We start from the raw sequence: 20,283 nt of genomic DNA on the forward strand, positions 1-20,283 counted from the left end.
GGTGGGCTATACTTATCTACCCTCCATTCAAGTGCTGAAGTGTAAGACATTGTGGCTTTTCTTCAACATAAACTGAACATCTGTTATGGTCTCATGGGCACTGCTAGTTCTTGCTCTCCTAAAGATTATAACATAGGATTTTCTGTCATGGCAGAGCAGAAACAAACCTGACTAAGGAACCATGAGGTTGCAGGTTCAATCCCGGGCCTTGTTCAGTGGGTTAAGGATCCGGCATTGCCATGAGCCGTGGTGTAGGTCGCAGATGTGGCTCGGATCTGGCATTGCTGCGGCGTAGGTTGGCAGCTGTTGCTCCAATTAGACCCCTAGCCTGAGAACTTTCCTATGCCATGGGTGCAGCCCTAAAAAGCAAAATAAAAATAAATATAAATATATATTATAATATAGCAGAGAAATAACAGAACCATTAACAGGTAATAATTATAAGGCAATACCATGCATGTGTATATATAAAGACAGAAGCAAGCACTTGAGTACCTTGGGGCCACAGATCAAGAGCCCTTAGTCTAGCAGTGGTCATCAGTTTTAGCACTACTGACATATTGAACTGGGTAATTTTTTTGTTGTGGAATTTGTCCTATGCATTATAGGATGTTTAGCTGCATCTCTGGCCTCTACCCACTAGATGCCAGTAGCATCCCCTAAGTCATGAAGGCAGAAACTGTCTCCAGACATTGCCAAATATCCCCCAATGGATAGAACTGCCCTGGGTTGAGAACTATGTATTACTAACCTACCTATTTTGAACATATTTTGATTTTATTTTTCTCATTCCTCTTTGTTAGTTCAGCATCAGCTTGCCAGCTTAATTCTGAACAGATAATGTATTCAAAAGCACTTTGCAGTGTTCTTGTTGTGGCTCAGTGGTTAACAAATCCAACTAGGAACCATGAGGTTTCAGGTTCGATTCCTGACCTTGCTCAGTGGGTTAAGGATCTGGCGTTGTCATGAGCTGTGGTATAGGTCGCAGATGCAGCTCAGATCCAGCATTGCTGAGGCTCTGGTGTAGGCCGGCGGCTACAGCTCCAATTAGACCCCTAGCCTGGGAACCTCCATATGCCATAGTGTGGCCCTAGAAAAGACAAAACAAAAAACAAAAACACAAAAGCACTTTGCAAAACCTGGGAAGTTGTTAATCATATGTAAATTATCATTAGTTTTACCATAACAGCAGATAAGAAACCACCCACTTTATGGATTTATTTTGTTTGTATGCATGCATTGTATAATCCTTAAGAATTCTGAAGAACAGTGTATTACTATGTTAGGTTTTTTTTGTTTGTTTGTTTGTTTTTTTTTTTTTTTTTGCTTTTTAGGGCTGCACTTGCAGCACATGGAAGTTCCCAGGCTAGGGGTCAAATCTGAGATGCAGCTGCCAGCCTACACACCATACAGCCACAGCAATGGCAGATACAAGCCACGTCTGTGATCTATACCACAGCTCACAGCAACTGTAGATCCTGAATCCACTGAGCACGGCCAGGGATTGAACCCGCGTCCTCATGGATACTAGTTGAGTTCATTACCACAGGAACTCCTGTGTTGCTTATTAAACCACTGTCTTGGCTTCAAACATTCTTACTTTGTTGTCATACAGGGCAAACTCGGCAAACCTCCTATCTCCTTGGCCAGCTGGTCCCTGTTAGGATCTGCCAGTAGGGGGCAGTAGAGAGACACCACACAGATAGAAAACGCAAAGGGACTGCTGCTTCCTGCTGCTTTTTCTCAGGGTCATCCTGACTTGTTTCTTCACCCTTGCAGCTCAGCCTGCTTTGGTAGCAGCAGTTGGTGCCAGTTTTCCCAGTATTCCTAGAACCAGCTTCATCACACCTTTCAATGAAACCAGCACTCATCAGTTTGGCATTTCCTCCTCCTTAGAGGCTTGGTTCCCAGCTCTGGCCCCTTCCTTCCAGTTTCCACATGTTGATCATTACAAATTCTTCTGTGTTCCCCTCAAAATACGGACGGTAGTTGCCGTGGCTAGTATTCCCAGGATACCGGGATATTACTTTTCAGTTAATAAATCTTCCTATTATTTCCATGAAGATAACAGGTATGCCTTCTGTCTCCTGATGGGAGCCTGACTGCCACTTGTGCTTATTATTCCAGCCCTTAGTGACTCCGTGTAAGAATAATCAGGACAGCCATCCCAGAAGCGGAAGGAAGAAAATCAGGTTTAGGGTATTCCATCTTCTGTGTGTGACTAGTCTCTTCTGCTGGACTGGAAGCCTCCTGACTCATATAGGAACCACTCCTTTTTGCACAAGCAGAATTACAACTTTTCTGGCTAATACAGAAAGTGCTTGAAAAGTCTGAAGAACCATAGCATCAGTTTCCACAGACCAGTGGATGAGATGGTGGACAAGTGTGAATGATTCAGCACTGAATCTGCAACCTATCCCCTTAAGCCGTTATGAGGAATAAAATCCTCTGCTTGGGGTTAGTTGGCATGTTTGCCGCTACTCTGATATTAACTGTATAATACGTTGGACAGAATGACATTAATGTTTTTGGCAAACTCACTTTCATTTCTTCAAGTAACACTGAGGTTCTGTTGTATACTCATACGACAAGGTCCCTGCTGCAAACAAAGTTTTAAAAAAAATTTAACTCTAGTAAAAAGCAGAATAAAAAATAGTAAAATTGAGAACTAAAGATAGTTTCTAATTCTCTCTGTTTCCTATCATGAATGAGGCAACTGGTATTGAAAAACTCTTGCCTCTTTGAAGGCAAGAGTTTCAAATCTATTTGTGGTGTTAAATGCTATGTTAATATGAGTGTAATTCCCAACGCTTCCTTTATTCTTCTTTGAAGATTTAATAGTGAAATATTCTACACATGCATAAATGTATAGTTTAATGAATTGCTATAAAATGAACATCTATGTAACCAGCATTAAAAGTCAGAAATACAATCTCAAAGGCACTCTCTCCCAAAACTCCTACCTTGTCTTCCAGAACTGACCACAATTCCTAATTTTATGAAAATGATGACTTTGTTGGATTTTTTTCACCGTTTACTCCTCTATGTATGCATCCATAAAAATAATACAGTTTAAATTTGCCTTTCAAAAAATATTTATATACAAATTATTTGGGATTTTTTAAACTCAATATTATATTTTTAAGATGCTTCTGTGTCACTGCATGCAGCTGTATTTCATTCATTTTCACTACTGTATAATATGTTGGTATATGGAATACTACAATTTAACTAGTCTGTTGTTGATGGACATTTCAGTTGTTTCCAGTTTGGGTGCACATAAGCACATACTGGTGGTGGATAAATACCTAAAAGTGAGATTGCTGAATCACAGGGTGTACACCTTCTCACTAATGCCAAACCATTTTCTACCACCATGTACTCCCATCTTTGCCCTACACCTGCCTCACCCCTGGGCACTATCAGATATTTTAATTCACATTCATCTGGTGAGTATGGAGCCATACCCTTGTGGTCTTAATTTATCTTCTTCTGATTATTAACGAATTAAGCATCTTTCCAATCAACAAGATGGTTGCTGGATTTCTTTTGTGAAATACCTGATCAAGTCATTTGGCTATTCTTCCCCCCCACCTCCATTTGGCTATCCTTTAATTGGATTCTTTGCCTTAATTCGTAGTTCTTCACGTACCCTAGTAGCATTGGCTGCTAATACCTCCTACTCAGTGGCCTGTCTTTCCTTGCTTTCCAACTCGGGAAAGCCAGTGTAGCCTGCCAGCAGCCTCATGGAGAACTCCCACGACCCTGGGAACGAGGCCCTTGAAGCCATTATCACACTCTATCATCCCACCTTCTCCACCAGGACAGAACAGGGACAGGTGTGCCCAGATGCTGGGCCTCCACGGCACTGGCCCCGCCCCCCAGGTGCAGCCCCGCCCACGGCCTTGCGGGAGTCCAGCGGGGCGGGCTCTGTTGGGCCCGGTCGCCAGGGCAGCACTGAGCGACGCAGGGCTGGGACCTTGGGACCGGGAGGCGCCGGGAAGCCGGGCCGAGGCAGCGCGGAGGATGCGGGGCCACCGGGGTCGTTGCAGCCAGGAGCACCGGCCAGGCAGGTGACAGGCGGTTGCCTATGGAACGGGGTGGGCGGTGCGCCTGGGAGGCCATCCGGAGGGGTGGCACTGTGGGTGGGGAAAGCAGGAAACCTCGAGGAAACTGGATCGGGACGGGGAGAACTCAGAGGAGCCCGCGATGGAGAGCACTTGGGACCTGGGCGGGACCGTGGCCGAATCAGGGATGACCGCCCTGGCCGGGATTGGAAAGGTTTTGGCACCTAGCCTCCCAGAGCGGCCCTGGCCTGGGTGTATTAGACCCACCCAGTGCACCAAATCCACCAGACACGTCACTTCCTGGGTCTTAAAACGTCCCTGGCTTCCCAGTCTTATCTATCAGAGAGAAAGCAAAGAGAGAAAATAAACCCAACGCCATTTGAGCAACTTAAGGCCTCTTCCAAAATAGAGAAACTTGTCCTCCACCACTCATCTTGGTAGATAAGCCCCCAAAACACCTCAAGAAGAAAATTCATTTCACCCAGTACTAATAGGCTAGGCCCAAGGTCTTGAAGAGACCCCTAGGGAATTAGCAGGTTCATAGTGCCACCAGATATATCTCTGTCTTGTTTACTTAGGAGATGTGTCAGTCTCTCTTGGTCATTAATTTTTCAATGAGAAACTTTGTGCCACTAGGAAGCAACATTCATAAGGCCCACTTTCTATGGATAAGCAACGAGGTCCTACTGTACAGCACAGGGAACTATATATCCAGTCTCTTGAGACAGAACGTGATGGAAGACAATGTGAGAAAAAGAACGTATGTATATGTATGACTGGGTCAATATGCTGTAAAACAAATGGACACACTGTAAATAAACTATATGCTAATAAAAATAAATTTTTTTAAAAAAAGAAAATCATCTTGAAAATAAAAAGCCCATTTCCTAATTTTTTTAAGCTATTAGCTTTTCCTTCATTAATCCATGCTTTTATAAAATCACATCTCCACAGAAGATGTTATGGTGTCTAGTTTTGTTCTCTTCATTCTCTCCCAAACTTCATTTACAACAAAATTATATCTTCTTCTATGGACATTTTTAATTGATTAACACCAAGAAACCCTAGTATATGTCATATAAGAAAAGGAGAGAAATGAATGGCACTGAATTATTTCATGAAGGAGCAATTCTAAACTGAAATATAATGATTATTTTAAGCTTTATCTTTAAAATCTCAAGTAGAGTGACTTGAACTCAGAGTAAGACTAGTGTTTATTACAAACTATTTCAGTTAAAATGTATTAGTACTTGATGGATTTGCCACTTTCTAAAAATATCCTGAAAGCAACAGTTGATCCACTTACCGAAATTAAAATAATATGGTAGAAAGAAATTCGAATTTTTTAAAATGAGAGAATCAATACAGCAAACCAGTCTGTACAGTTTGATAACATGTTAGTTTACCAACAAGGAGAACTTTGAATTAAACAGAGGTATTTAAGTATCTCATGTATTTAAATGTGGATGTTACCTTTGGGCTGTTTTGTTTGTTAAGGTATTTTCCTCCAAGGAGTTGATGCTGTTTCTTGGAAACATCAGCAACAAGGTCAACATTATAAGCAATGCTAGGAATAGGAATAAGGTCATGCTGTTTAATGAAAGGGAGGATTTGCCAAAAGAACAAGAGCAAGCCATTAAAACAAATTTTACAGTGATCTCTGATAAGAAAGGTTGTTTCTGTTATCTGACCTACGGGGTGGGGGCGGGGGGGAATGGCAGAAAGGCAGTGAGGCAGAAGACAGCAAATAGAAATGCTCACTAGAGATGAAAGGAAGCACCATCCAAAAACATCATTTCCCTTCAATCCTATCTGAACTCAAAGCACTCTTTGTGTAAACCATCTCACAGGTCTTTATGATAGCCCTTTGAGACAGGGAGTGCTCACTTGGACTCACACTCTGAAGCGAGTTAGAAGGGACCCTAGCTGTTATTCAGGCCAATCTTCTACCCACCAGCATTCCCCCAGACAGCATCCCTTTCAGGGAGGTAGATCCCCAGCCTGTGCTAAGAATCTCTCCATGGCAAACCCACAAGGCCCTCAAATCTTTTGTTGAACAGTTTTAATTATTATTAGAGATTTTTAAAACATACTGATTCGAAAATTGATCTCCATGCCATGTCTACCTAAATGACACGTTGCTACCCAGTGGCAACCTGGATAGCAAAAATCTTCTGAATGATAATGTCCACCTAATCGATCTAGAAGCTAACAGCTTCCATCGTCTTTACAGTTCCAACTGTGGAAACCATGCTCTCTCCCCGCCCCTCTTGTACATTCCAAAAGGGAGACTCTGAGCCTGTTTTACGCTATCCGTAAATATTACTGGAGCATGTCATATTTCTATCAGTGCCCTGGGTATTGGAAATAAGGCCACTGAAGTACTGTCCATAATTAACCATTTGGCTTTGTCCAGGCTTGTCTGTAACAGGCTCTTGGAAGCCAGAAAAAGGAATCCAGTCATTTGATTTCCTCAATAAAGCTGCATTTGATTACTCAGGCCGTTTATGAGCTCTACATCAGGTGTGTTTCTGCAGAGAGAAAAACACAATAGTTTTTCCAGCAGGGATTTCTCATACACAAAAGGGTGCATACAAAAGCCCGCAGATAATATAACAAGGTTCTCTTATTCATTTAAATTTTTGATTAATATTGTAATTAAAGAGATTTCAGTCATCAGAGAGTAACAGAAATACATTTTTTTTTAGGCAAATGCTTTTGTGAATCACGACTTTACATATTCAGCCAGCTGCTGTGTCCACAAGAGTATTCCTGTTAATTTTTGTATTTTTCAAGATGAGTCACAGTAAATTAATTCCCAAGCTCTCTATTCAATCTCCTGTTCATCACACCAACTTAAAGGTCCAGTCCACAGAGCCACCTTTTAAGAAAGAAGACTTACATTTAATTTCAAAAGACTCCTTAGAATCTGGGTCAGAAAGCCTCACTCAGGAGATTAAGTGCCAGTCTGAACTTGAAGACCGAATGCAGGACAATGATATGGAGCCTGACAGCTTGGAGGAGGACAGCCTGAGTGAGACAGAAGAGGAAGCAAGCCGAAAAGCAGCTCAGGTGGCCAGCAAGAAGAACCTCCATACCCGAAATGCTGGTGCGAATAACAGGTAAGGAATTGGCTCATAAAAGAAGACAGTGGGCTTGGAAATGTACTGTTACATAATTACCGCACTGTCCCAGGTGGAAGGAAGGATGGACTCTTATAGTGAGCACCTTGTAATGTGTGTAGGACAGGTCTCCAAGCAGCTAAGGACAGCTTGGAGCCAGGATTTTTTGTCACATTCTTTTTTTTTTTTTTTTTTTAGAAGAAAAAGTATGACAAGAATCATTGTTATATTATTAATTATTATTAATAATACGGGAGTTGCATTTCTTACATTCCTTATTTCCTGTCCATATTCCAAGTGCCTCCAGTGATTTCTCCACCTCACCTTGGAGAAATCCCAGCAAAGGCCTGGTCTAGAAAAGTGCCGACTTGGAGTCAGGTGGTCTTCAGATTGGACTAGACACTTCTGTTGAGTGTGTAATTTTTTTTTTTGTCTTTTTGTCTTTGTGGGGCCGCATCCACGGCATATGGAGGTTCCCAGGCTAAGGGTCTAATCGGAGCTGGAGCTGCCATCTTATGCCAGAGCCACAGCAACACCAGATCAGAGCTGTGTCTGTGACCCACATACACCACAGCTCACAGCAACGCCAGATCCTCAACTCACTGAGCGAGGTCAGGGATCGAACCCACAACCTCGTGGTTCCTGGTCAGATTCCTAGTCATTTCCACTGTAACAAAACAGGAACTCCTAGTGTGTAATTTAGAATAAGTCAGTTTAGTTTTTGGCAGCACACCTTTCCTCACCTGTCGAATGATCCAGCTTGCCTCCCCCATAGGAATGCCATTACTGTCAGTAAAGAATATTCCAGGGGTAGAATCCTACCTAAGCTTGTATGAGGTCTACCTTTCCAGGCTTATATAATCACTTAAAGGTTTAATTTCTAATAATCAGTATTGATGGGACATCAACATTATGCTAGATGCAACCAAAACATCTAAGAGAACATAAATGAATGCAATACTACTCAGTTTTTTGTTTTTCTTTGTTGTCTTTTTGCCTTTTTCTAGGGCGCTTCCGGGGCACATGGAGGTTCCCAGGCTAGGGGTCTAATCAGAGCTGTAGCCGCCAACCTACACCAGAGCCACAGCAACACGGGATCCAAGCAACATCTGTGACCACAGCTCACGGCAACACTGGATCCTTAACCCACTGAGCAAGGCCAGGGATTGAACCCGCAACCTCATAGTTCCTAGTCAGATTCGTAAACCACTGAGCCACAATGGGAACTCCCAATACTACTCAGTTTTAATGAAAACATTAACGCTATGCTAGAGTATAGAAGTTCAAACTGTTGATTAGAAAGGGGTTCAGGGTAGTGATGAAGTACAGAGTGTTCAAGGCAGATCTCGCAGGTCCACAGTCTGCCACTTACTAGCTGTGTCACCTTGGCCAAGCCCATTTAAACGCTCCATGCCTCAGTTTCTCATCAGTAAAAATGAGGTAATATAATAGTTACCTCACAGAGTTATCGTGAGGCCAGGTTTATGTATATCAAGTACTTAGGACAGTGGCTCTTTATAAGTTAAATAATTATGTTTTAAATTAGGGTTAAAATAAGTGGAGGAGATTTTATTGAAAGACCTAGACCTTGGGGAGTTCCCAGTGTGGCTCAGTGGTCAACAAATCCAACTAGCATCCATGAGGATGCAGGTTTGATCCTTGGCTTTGCCCATTGGGTTAAGGATCCAGTGTTGCTGTGAGCTGTGGCGTAGGTCGCAGACGTCGCTCAGAACTCATGTTGCTGTGGCTATGGTGTAGGCAGGCAGCTGCGGCTCCGATTCAGCCCCTAGCTGGGAACCTCCATGTGCCACGGGTGCAGCCCTAAAAAGAAAAAAAAACCTAGAACTTGGGCAGGCAGGGTCTTAGAGACTAGGTAAGATTTGGGGGAAAGAACAGAATTAGAGAGAACGTGTGTGGCGTGTGAAAGTGTCGCCCTTGAGGGCAGAGGATTTGTTCTGAGTGCAGGGAAAGTAGACGGAGGAAGGGCCTGCTTCCAGGGCCATCGTGGAGTGCCACCAGCCCACGCCACCGATAGGACATTGAACACACACTCAAGTGACTTGTCGCAAGAAGACAGTTGCAGCAAAGGCTCAGGTGGGAGCCAGAATGAGAGCCCAGCCCTGAGTCTAGTCTTCTTTTTTCCTTCCTTATCTCACTGGAAACATCGAGTTGAATCAAGCCCATTTGCTTCCTGGGGAATCTCACAGTACAGTCAAGTGATGAGGAGCACAGCCATAGAGCTGGGAGGTGAAGGACGGGCTTAGGACGGCTTTATCTAGCCAGTCACCCCTGACTAGACCGGGTTGGGTATACCTGGAGGAAAAAATGCCAGTTCTTGGGGAGGACAGTAAGATGACACAGTGTTTAAGGAAGATCATTCTGCAAGCTGGCGCATTTTGAATTAGAGTAAAGACACAATGGACAAAGGGACTACCAGATGGTGATATTGAACAGGACAACAGTAACAATAATGGTATCTCTTTTGAAAGGCCATCTGTAATTTCACTTACTACTTCATTGTAATCCTGCAAGGAAGTACTGTTCTTCCCATTTTACAGCTCAGGAAAATGAAACTGACAGAGCGAATGTCTCATGTCTCAGTGCTTTGTTAATGAAGTTGGGTTTTTTAATTAAGAAAAAATTCTAACGGACAGAAAAGTAGAGAAAAATACTACTTCACCCTATTGCCATATTTCTTTCAGAGATGTTTTTAAAAAATACGAAGTGTTAACAGAGTTTCCTTGTTCTCCTCCTCCAGTCCATCCCCCTGTCTTTCTCCTTGGACATAATCAATCGATACATACTTCGATATCAGAGTATATCCTTCCTAGTAACCTTTCTTTCATATGTAAATTATCATTAGTGGAGCTATACACACACATACATATATATATAAATTGACAGGGCTTGGTGACAGTTTAGAACTGGGGTCTGAAGGAACAAGAGAAGGCAGGTTCTAACAACAATAGCTTTTACAGAAAGCTTGTTTTGAGCCCATCCCTTTGCCAGACCCTTTCTATGTATCATTTCATTTAATCCTGTTGGCAGCCCCCACTAGGTGGACACTATAATGATCCCATCTTAAAGATTGCCAATGAGGCTTAAAGAAATCCGTTATATTATACCCATTTATTCCACTGGGTGAGTAATGGAGCAGAAAACTCAGGCAGTCTAACTTTGCTTTAAACCATGTTTTTATTGTAGCTCTAATCTAGGAGAGTCACAGTCTCCTAGGTAATAAATGGTAGTTTTATTTACAGAAAGGGGGGCATCCGCAAGGAAAAATCTTTTAGGATGAATGGGTATTCCTGTCGGTACTTTTACAATGAAGAAACCAAGGCAAGGATCCATTAAGTGACCTCATTTCCCCAAGGTTGAATTTTTCCACTTTGAGTCTGTGCTCGGAGACCTGACTTTAACTGTGCTCTTTACCTAAGGACAATGTAAACACCACTCAACATATTTCAAAATAAAGAATAATACTTAAAAAACCAAAAGTATGGTCAGGGCCTTGGTCTTCTGATTCAGAGATCCTTAAATAATGCTATTTTCTTTAGACTGATGTGCCTTGGAAATCCCTAATGATAGACTATAATCCCCAGGGTTAGAATAAGTTATAGCTCTAGTCATTCTTTGGCTGTACACTGCTTCATACATTGAACATGTAGAGGACCAATTCTCAGGATAAAGGCAAGCCGACCTGAAGCATTTAGCCAAGTAACGCCTACAAATATCATCCAGGTGAGTGTTAAGTTCTTAGCTCCTTTCTCTGCCTCACTTTAGTCCTGGAAACCTTTCCTAGGTATCTTATTGCTTGGATCTGAATAGTGTAGGAGCCATGAAACAGATAAATCGATCTCAGGCTCTCCATGTGACATTCAAGCAGGCTTTCATTTCTGTCAGTAGATGGCATTCTGGGAATTGTAGTTCAAAACAATTAGTCAAAGCCTCACCTTAAAACCAAGGAAAATCTCTTTTTTTCTCGCTTTTATAAGCCACCACTTTAAAAGCAGCCTGACAAATCACTTGAGCCCTACTCTTGTGTTTTGATGTCACTAGACCCTCCTCAAAGCAATTACTCCCTTGTACCTCACCAAAGTCAAGCCACAGTTCCGATGTATATGGATTAGAGAAAACCTTTTACTTAATGGAAATTGGAGCAGCATTGACTGCAGTGAATGAATCAAGAGCGGAAAGAGGACTTTCACATGATAAGCCTTAAACCCCACTCCAGAACTAGCCTCGTGACACTCAGCCGTCAGGAAGAAAGACATCAATGTAATTCCTAGAACATTAGAAATAACCTCTCCAACCCTGGGGCCTTCTGAAACCTTATACGTTAAAAAATATATATCAGAAGCCAACAGTATGGTAAGTAGGATATGTGTTTGATAAGGTGTTATTTACAGAAATACTTCACTATAATTAGCTACCATTTGTAGGACTATTTGCTTGATATATACTATCTCGTTTATCCCTACGAGAGCCTCTTAGACATTATTATCCCCATTTTGCAGATAAGGAACCAAGGCTCTGAAAGTTGTGAGGGTTCATGCAACTAAGTGGCAGAGCCAGAAATTGAGCTGAACGAACTCTCCCCTTACTCCAAAACCTTAGCCTTTTCAGTATCTCGATAGATGATCAAGGGCTGATCTGGTAAAAGGATCCGATTTTGCTCTCCAGCAAAAATTAAAGATAGAACAATTTCAGTATGGCCTAAACTGAGGCCATATTAAATATGCATGTAAAATTATACATTTCAGTAAAGTAACTGAAAATTTTAAAGGATCCTGTGCTCTCAGAATACAATAAATATTAATTATATATTACTATAGTCATAGCAGCCTATATTCCTCAGCACTTCTCCTGGGAAACGCAGTGTTTTCACTCATCAAGGTCTGCAGATGGCCTCCTCACTCGTCACCTGGGAACCGTAGCCTTCATAAAAGACCCCACATTCTGCCTAATAAACCACCTTGTGCCAGAAATTACTGCATGGGAGATAGACACAGTAAGGGATTTTTAGTTAAATTGAATATTCAGAATTGTCTGAAAATCAAAATGGGACTTGGGAAAAATAATGTGCATTTTTATCAGTTGTGGTGGTAGATAATTTTTCCTCTCAAAAGCTTTGGTATACTGTTGACCCTTGAACAAAATGAATGTGAGCTGAGCGGGTTCACTTATGAGGATTTTTTTTTTTCAATAAATGGTACTATGGTAGTACAAAAATCTGTGATTGGTTGAACTAGTGGATGTGAGACCGTGGATACAGAGGCTATGGGACTTAAGCATCCACAGAATCTGGTATCCCCAGTGCGTCCTGGAACCAATCCCTCGCAGACACCAAGGGATGATTCTATGTTGCTTCTGATTAATAAGAATCAAGCCAAGTACTGAATGACAGTTTCTAGGATTTAAAGAGCAATACGGGATGATTATGCAAAACAGAAAGTGAGCAAAGAGATTTAGGAAAAACCAAAACTCAGTATTTTAATTTCCTCTCCAGTTTCCCAGACTGTTTTGTAGTACTCAGTGGAAATATTTAAGCTGACAAGAAACTACTGCCTCTCCTAAGTGTTATAGGGTTTGTTTGTTTGTTTTCCTCCAGTTAGGAAAGATGACACTTGAGGCCAGGTCTAATATTGTGGTATTATTAAGAACGTTCTGAGAGCTTCCAGAGGGCAACTTTCATTTTGTTGGTTTCTAGCAACATTTAGCCATGTTGATTTCTATTGTCTGATTAGATCGGTTTTCAATTTAAGGCCATTGGCTGGCCAACCTCTTGTTTTTATTACTCAATGAATTTTATTACATTTATAGTTGTACAATGATCATTAGAACCCAATTTTATAGGATTTCTATCCCAAACTCCCAGCGATACCCCCAACCCCACAACCTGTCTCATTTCGAAGCCATAATTTTTCAAAGTCTGTGAGTCATTATCTATTCTGCAAAGTCCCTTTTATTTTTTAGTTTTAGTTTTTTGTTTTTTCGTCTTTTCTAGGGCCACACCCACAGCATATGGAGGTTCCCCAGGCTAGGGGTCTAATCAGAGCTGCAGCCACTGGCCCACTCCAGAGCCACAGCAACTCGGGATACAAGCCACATCTGCGACCCACACCATAGCTCACGGCAACACCAGATCCTTGACCCACTGAGCAAGGCCAGGGATCGAACCCGCAACCTCCTGGTTCCTAGTTGGATTCGTTAACCACTGAGCCACATGGGAACTCCTGCTTTTTTTTTTTTTTTTTTTTTTTTTAGATTCCCCATGTAAGTGATAGCATATGATGTTGGTGTCTCACTGTCTGACTGACTTCACTTAGCATTATAATTTCTAGGTCCATCCATCTTGCTGCAAATGCCATTGTTTCTTTACTTTTAATGGCTGAGTAATATCCATTGTGTATATATGTACCACATCTTCCTTATCCACTCCTCTGTCGGTAGACATTTAGGTTGCTTCCATGTCTTGGCTATTGTATATAGTGATGCAATGAACAATGGAGTACTGAATCCTTCAGAGTCATGGTTTTCTCTGGATAGATGCCCAGCAGTGGGACTGCTGGATCAAATGGTAATTCTATTTTTAGTTTTCTGAGGTAACTTCATACTGTTTTTCGCAGTGGTTGCACCAGTTTGCATTCCCACCAACAGTGTGATAGGGTTCCCTTTTCTCCACACCCTCTCCAGCACGTAATGTTTGTAGACTTTTTGATGATGGCCATTCTGGCTGGTGTAAAGTAGTACCTCATAGTGGTTTTGATTTGCCTTTCTCTAATAATGAGTGATGTTGAACATCTTTCCATGTTTTTTGGCCATTTGTATGTCTTCTTTGGAGAACTGTCTGTTTAGATCTTCTGCCCATTTTTATTTTTTTCCATTTTTTTATTACTCAATGAATTTATTACATTTATAGTTATACAATGATCATCACAATCCAATTTTATAGGACTTCCATCCCACAACCCCAGCGCATCCCCCCACCCCCCAAACTGTCTCCTTTGGAAACCGTAAGTTTTTCAAAGTCTGTGAGTCAGTATCTGTTCTGCAAAGAAGTTCATTGTGTCCTTTTTTCAGATTCCACATGTCAGTGAAAGCATTTGATGTTGGTGTCTCATTGTCTGACTGACTTCACTTAGCATGGTAATTTCTAGGTCCATTCATGTTGCTAAAAATGCAGGTATTTCATTCATTTTAATGGCTGAGTAATATTCCATTGTGTATATGTACCACATCTTCTTGATCCACTCCTCTGTCGATGGACATTTAGGTTGTTTCCGTGTCTTGGCTATTGTAAATAGTGCTGCAGTGAACATCGGAGTACATGTGTCTTTTCGAATTGTGGTTTTCTCTGGATAGATGCCCAGGAGTGGGATTGCTGGATCAGATTGTAGTACTATTTTTAGTTTTCTGAGGAATCTCCATGCTGTTGTCCACAGTGGTTGCACCAATTTACAATCCCACCAACAGCATAATAGGGTTCCTTTTTCTCCACACCCTCTCCAGCACTTATTGTTTGTAGACTTTCTGATGATGGCCATTCTGATGGGTGTAAGCTGGTACTTCATAGTGATTTTGATTTGCATTTCTCTAATAAAGAGTGATGTTGAACCGTCTTTTCATGTGTTTTTTGGCCATCTGTATGTCTTCTTTGGAGAATCATCTGTTTAGATTTTCTGCCCATTTTTTGATGGGGTTGTTTTTTTGGTATTGATCTGTAGGAAGTGTTTATAAATTTTGGAGATTAATCCCTTGGCAGTCGCTTCATTTGCAAATATTTTCTCCCATTCTCTGGGTTATCTTTTTGTTTCCTTTAGGGTTTCCTTTGCTGTGCAGAAACTTTTAAGTTTAATGAAGTCCCATTTGTTTATTTTTGTAATATTTAAGCTGACAAGAAACTACTACCTCTCCTAAGTGTTGTAGCGTCTGTTTGTTTGTTTGTTTGTTTGTTTTCCTCCAGTTAGGAAAGATGACACTTGAGGCCAGGTCTAATACTGTGGTATTATTAGGAACATTCTGAGAGCTTCCAGAGGTTAGCTTTCATTCTATTGGCTTCTAGCAACATTTAGCCATGTTGTTTTCTATTCTCTGATTAGATCGATTTTCACTTTAAGGCCACTGGCTGGCCAACCTCTTTCTTTTTCTTTGTGGCCTTCCCACAGCATATGGAGTTCCTAGCCAGGGTTCAGATCCACCTAGGCCGTAGCAGCGGCAACACCAGATCCTTAACCCACTGTGCTGGGCTGGAGATTGAACCTGCATCCCAATGCTCCCAAGATACCAGCAATCCTGTTGTTCCATAGCAAGAACTCCTGGCCAACCTCTTTCAAATACATTATGCTATATGCCCCATTCTAAGGGTTTCTCACAGCATTTTGGGATAGCTACAAGCATTTTGGTTATTCATTTCTGATCACATGGGGGTGGTTATATCAGAGGAGTGACTGGTCGTAGATACTAGTCATTGCTGTTTTGTGTTCACGTGCTCACAGACTGTGCTGCAGTCAAAGCCTGAGGTGTTCCTTGAGCAGGCCTGGTGCCATCCGAACAAACGAACAGTCAGAGGAGGAGGTAGAGCATGTGCATGGGCATAGATCATGTCTATTAGAGGCAGGGTCCCCTCCAGAAATGCTAAAGCCACCGTGACGCTGGGGGTTTGATTGCCTTAGGAGACAACCCCTGGTTCCTTTCTAGTTATTTCCAAATGGGGACACATTCCTGTGTTAAAATAATAAATAGTGAGTTTGACACCTCACAAAGCATCCTCAAAATTTATGTCACTTACAATCCTGTGAGTTTATCAAGAGGATTAGGAAGACTATAACCAAGTGACAAAGGGGACTTTTAAGTCATGACCTTCACTGTATTCGTCTGTTTCCACTCCCAGGTAAATTAGAAAATATAGAAATCTTTGGTAACTATAATTTTTTAATGGATTGAATTTAAAATAAGTATGTTTTTCAACATTTATATACATTGCTAAGTTTTGCATGATAGGCCCAATTCAATTTTAAAAATAGTGGATTCTGAGAGCTAGCTCTTAGGGCTCTTAAAGATCAGTCTATTCCTTATTGTACAAAGGAGGACCCTGAAACTTAGAGTGGATGAGAAACTCACTCAAGTTAACACAGTGGCAGAAACCTGGACCAGGACCCAAGTGTCAAGACCTGTCCAGTGCTTTTCCTATGACATCACAGCTACTGTGTATTCTAATGTTGTTAATATCTGGCATTTAAATTACAATAAACTGTAGTTCCTGTCATGGCTCAGTGGTTAATGAACCCAACTGGCGTCCATGAGGACATGGGTTCGATCTCCGGCCTCGCTCAGTGGGTTAAGGATCGGGCATTGCCATGAGCTCTGGTGTAAGTCGCAAACTCAGCTCAGATCCCATGTTGCTGTGGCTGTGGTGTAGGCTGGCAGCTGTAGCTCAGATTCAACCCCTAGCCTGGGAACCTCCATATGCCGCAGGTGTGGCCCTGAAAAACAAAAATAAATAAGTAAATAAATAATAAATTACAAGAAACTCTATCTAAAGAAAGTAAAAGCACCTGGAAATGTTGTAACTCTGAGTCCCTGCCTTTTAACCACTATTTCATTTCTGGAAAATGAAAAGAATATCCAAGCCCTCTGTGGAAAATGTCTGGCATGAGCATTGTAAACTCTCACTGGATGAGAGGAATTATGTCTCTAAATATGTACCGTGCAGTACAGTATATTCCTTGCGAAGATGCAGCCATTGTTTCACGTAAGATAATCTTAATAGAAACAAGGTACTAAAATATTACATTGCAGTTACTAGCATGCCCTCTTTAGATAATTTATTTTCATTTAACTCACAGATTGTCCTTGAATCAAGACTGATACTAATAAGAACGCAGGGCAAATAGCTGTTATTTTGCAGCCATAAATCTGTTGTCCCGAGAATAAGAAGGGACTTTGAATGGTTAAACTGTATAATTGCAGTAAATAAAATTCACCAGATAACAATCCAGCTGCTTCACTTGTGTGTGTTTCTATAAATAGTCTTTGGCCTTTGGTTCATTAAACTACCTTTCTTCTATTAAAATGTTTACTTTTTTTTAGCAGAATAAATGCCTACATTAAATGAAATTTTCTGGGTTGTAAATAACCTCCCCGAAGCATTTCTGTATATCCGTGGAACCGTTTTATTTCATACTTGCAAAAGTGATTTTTTAATCCTTTGGGTTTATTTCATTTTATTTACTTAAAAGCCGTTGATAAAAAGATTAAGATGAGCACAGAATTCAGAAACCTTGGAAACAATTGTCAGTTTTATAGCTCCTTAAAGAAGCATTAAAAGCTTTACACTTAAACAGAAATTGAATTTGCTGTTCATATGCAGAAAAGATTTAATGGCATATAAATTGAGAATAATTGTTCTGTTTAAAAGGATTAAATTAAACCTAAATCAATAATAACATGTGCAGTTTCAATTTAACTGCCTACTTAAAATAAAGTGGCAAATAAATAACTGCTAAATGATTAATAGCAATGCTTTTATTCACCTCCTCGACAGGCAAAATAGCCAGTTATTGAATATTTTATTATGAGTGCAAAGGATGTTAATTGTACTAGAAACATGCTCTAATTTTAGTAATTTTTGAATTGAATACTAAAGTGAATATGAGGCTCTTCGTTAAATGGAGATTTGATTTTATTTGGTTTGAAGTTGTCACAGTCAGTGCTCAAATGTGGTCCATTAGAGCCCCCAAAGAGGATGGTACACACGTGAGCTCGCCCTCCCCTTCCTCTCTGCATCCGTCCCTAACCTGGGCATCTGAAGGGCAGACCTGGCATCTGTTGTCTGAACAGCAACAAAAGAGTTGTGTGTGCATTGTCTGCGTAACCTTCTCATCGAGTGGGGGGAGGAAATGGGGTGCGTGTTTTGTGTACAGATGATCCCCGATGAAGGAGCTCTTCACACTCATCTTGTTCCAGTGTGTTGACCTGGACCACACAACACAATTGAGCTGCTCAGCACACAAGCTCAGAACAATGGGGTTCTTTAGTATCATGTTCTGTTTCAACCATTAGGTTTGTTTCTCTGAAGTATTACAGCTTTCCGTGCTCAGGAGTTTGTAAAACATAACCTCCCATTTATCTCGACATATGGTTGCCATCCAAAAGGGGAGAAAGGGGGCCGGTTGAAGATAGCCATTGCAGGTGTGCACAGCGTGGTGTCATTAAAGCTCTTAGAAGAACCGTGTCTTCTAATTCTAATCTTGTAAATACACATTATTAGAGAACCTCTTTGAGAAACGTTTCTCTTAGCCAAAGCCACTCATTACAGCTGATGTTTCAAACCCCTCTGTATTTTCGAGGTTTCACTTAAAACATCCATCTTTTCCAGGGCATGTGATGCTGCTTCTCTGGGCACCTAAGAATGGCAATTTGTTGAGAGGCTAGAAATGAAGGCTCTTTTTGAAGGCCTAAAGTAATTGAATTCTCCCAGGTTCATCTTCATCATCTTTCAGCAGTTGTTAAAATATCTCATCATGTGGAAACACTGACATTTCTTAATCCCATTTCCTAAATTACAGTTCAAACAGACTTTCCATGCTGCCTAGGTCATGGTAAAAAATTGGATTTTTTAAGATAAGTGTTGGTTCTTCCAGCCACTTAGGTGCCACTTAGTGCATCAGAAGACAACTTTTCATCTTGGAAATAACTTAAGCCCTAGGGAGAGGAGACTCCCTTGAGCTCCATCAGCAGGAAACACAATACACACGAATGTTGTGTCGTGGTAGCAGAATGCAACACACACACAGCAAGCAGGGACCGGGGGTGGAGCTTTTATAGCGGTCCTTACTGGGACCGTCCTTACTCTGTGCCAAGATGTAATTCTAAGCACATTTATGTATATGGATCTGCTCAATAGGCTCAGCAACCATGAGCTGGGTACTCTTATTTTTTTAGGGAGGTACTATTATCATCCCCGTTTTATTGATGAGGAAGCCGAGGCACAGGGAAGTAACTGCTGGCACCAGGAATTCAGGGCAAGCAGTCTGATTCCAGGGCCCTTGTCCTTCGACTTGTGCCACACTGCTTCTCAGAACTAAAATACTCCATATCGTTTATTCCACATGGCTGAGGGGAGTCTGTGATTATGGATGTTAGGCCATCATCAGCTAATGCTATTAAATCTGGTGAGCAGTCCGATGGCCAGTTTTCTTAGGAAAACTGCAAAGGTGGAAGTCAGGGACTTCATTTCCTTCGACTATTGACAACTCCCTGTTTGTTAAAAAGAGTGGGCATGCCTCACAGGACCCTTTTATGAGCTCATCATAAGATCCTAGAATAAGAGGGTGGGAAAGGACTTTGAAATATCATCTATCACTTGGACCTGCAAATAAGACGCGGACATATTTTCATTCATTCAACAAGGTCTGTCCTCCCATTTTAAACACCCATAACATTTTGTATTTCTTTCCGCATCTAGTTTAGTTCTTGACTGTTGCCCTTGGGACGTAAGATTCATCAGCCTGTCTCCCTCACTAGGCGGCCAGATCCATCTGCCTGCTTCCATTTCGCTCATCACTCACCTCCATTGCCTAGTACCTGGGGAGCCACTCACCACAAATTTGTTGACTGGCTAACTGATTGACTGATTCTCTAACTCCCATAAGGCAGGCCCTGCAAAAACACCTGCTTTACCGCTGGGGCTGGCTGCATGAAATAGGATGAGTAGGTTAGGAGCCAGTACCCAGGACAGACCGCCAGGGTCTCTATCCTGGCTTCAGCCCTTGTTAGCTCTGTGACCTTTGAAAAGGTACGTAAGCTCACCCAACCTTAGTTCCCTCATCTATTAATTGGGCATAATGATAGCATGTCCCCAGGGGGTTGTTCAAAGGGAAAAACTGGAGATTTCCTATTAGCACTCCCTAGATCAGCCTGTGCTAATATGTACTGTCTTCCCAAAGCCAGGACTCTACAACCCACCGCAGAAAAGCCGCAGGACAGTGGCCCCCCTAGGACGTGTGGCTTTTAAAGGTTACCAACTCCTGCTTTAAATAGTGCAGAGGGCTACCTATTCTAAACCCTCCACCCCTGCAAAACCTTACAGC

The 20,283-nt window shown here is 41.6% G+C and overlaps 1 protein-coding gene across 2 annotated transcripts in view; it reads left to right on the forward strand.

Annotated features, from left to right (window-relative positions):
• The window catches only part of C9H11orf63 (chromosome 9 C11orf63 homolog), a 61,331-nt gene continuing 44,961 nt past the window's right edge, over positions 3,914–20,283 (forward strand). The window contains exons 1-2 of one of the 2 annotated variants that reach the window (XM_005667440.2): positions 3,914–4,069; positions 6,776–7,189. In XM_005667440.2, the coding sequence (XP_005667497.2) occupies positions 6,864–7,189 (326 nt within the window). In that variant the 5' untranslated portion in view covers positions 3,914–4,069; positions 6,776–6,863. Of the gene's footprint in view, positions 4,074–6,775; positions 7,190–20,283 lie in introns of both variants that reach the window. The other variant, XM_013979491.2, reaches the window with a different exon arrangement.

This window comes from Sus scrofa, chromosome 9 (assembly GCF_000003025.6).
Source record: "Sus scrofa isolate TJ Tabasco breed Duroc chromosome 9, Sscrofa11.1, whole genome shotgun sequence".
NCBI lineage: Eukaryota > Metazoa > Chordata > Mammalia > Artiodactyla > Suidae > Sus > Sus scrofa.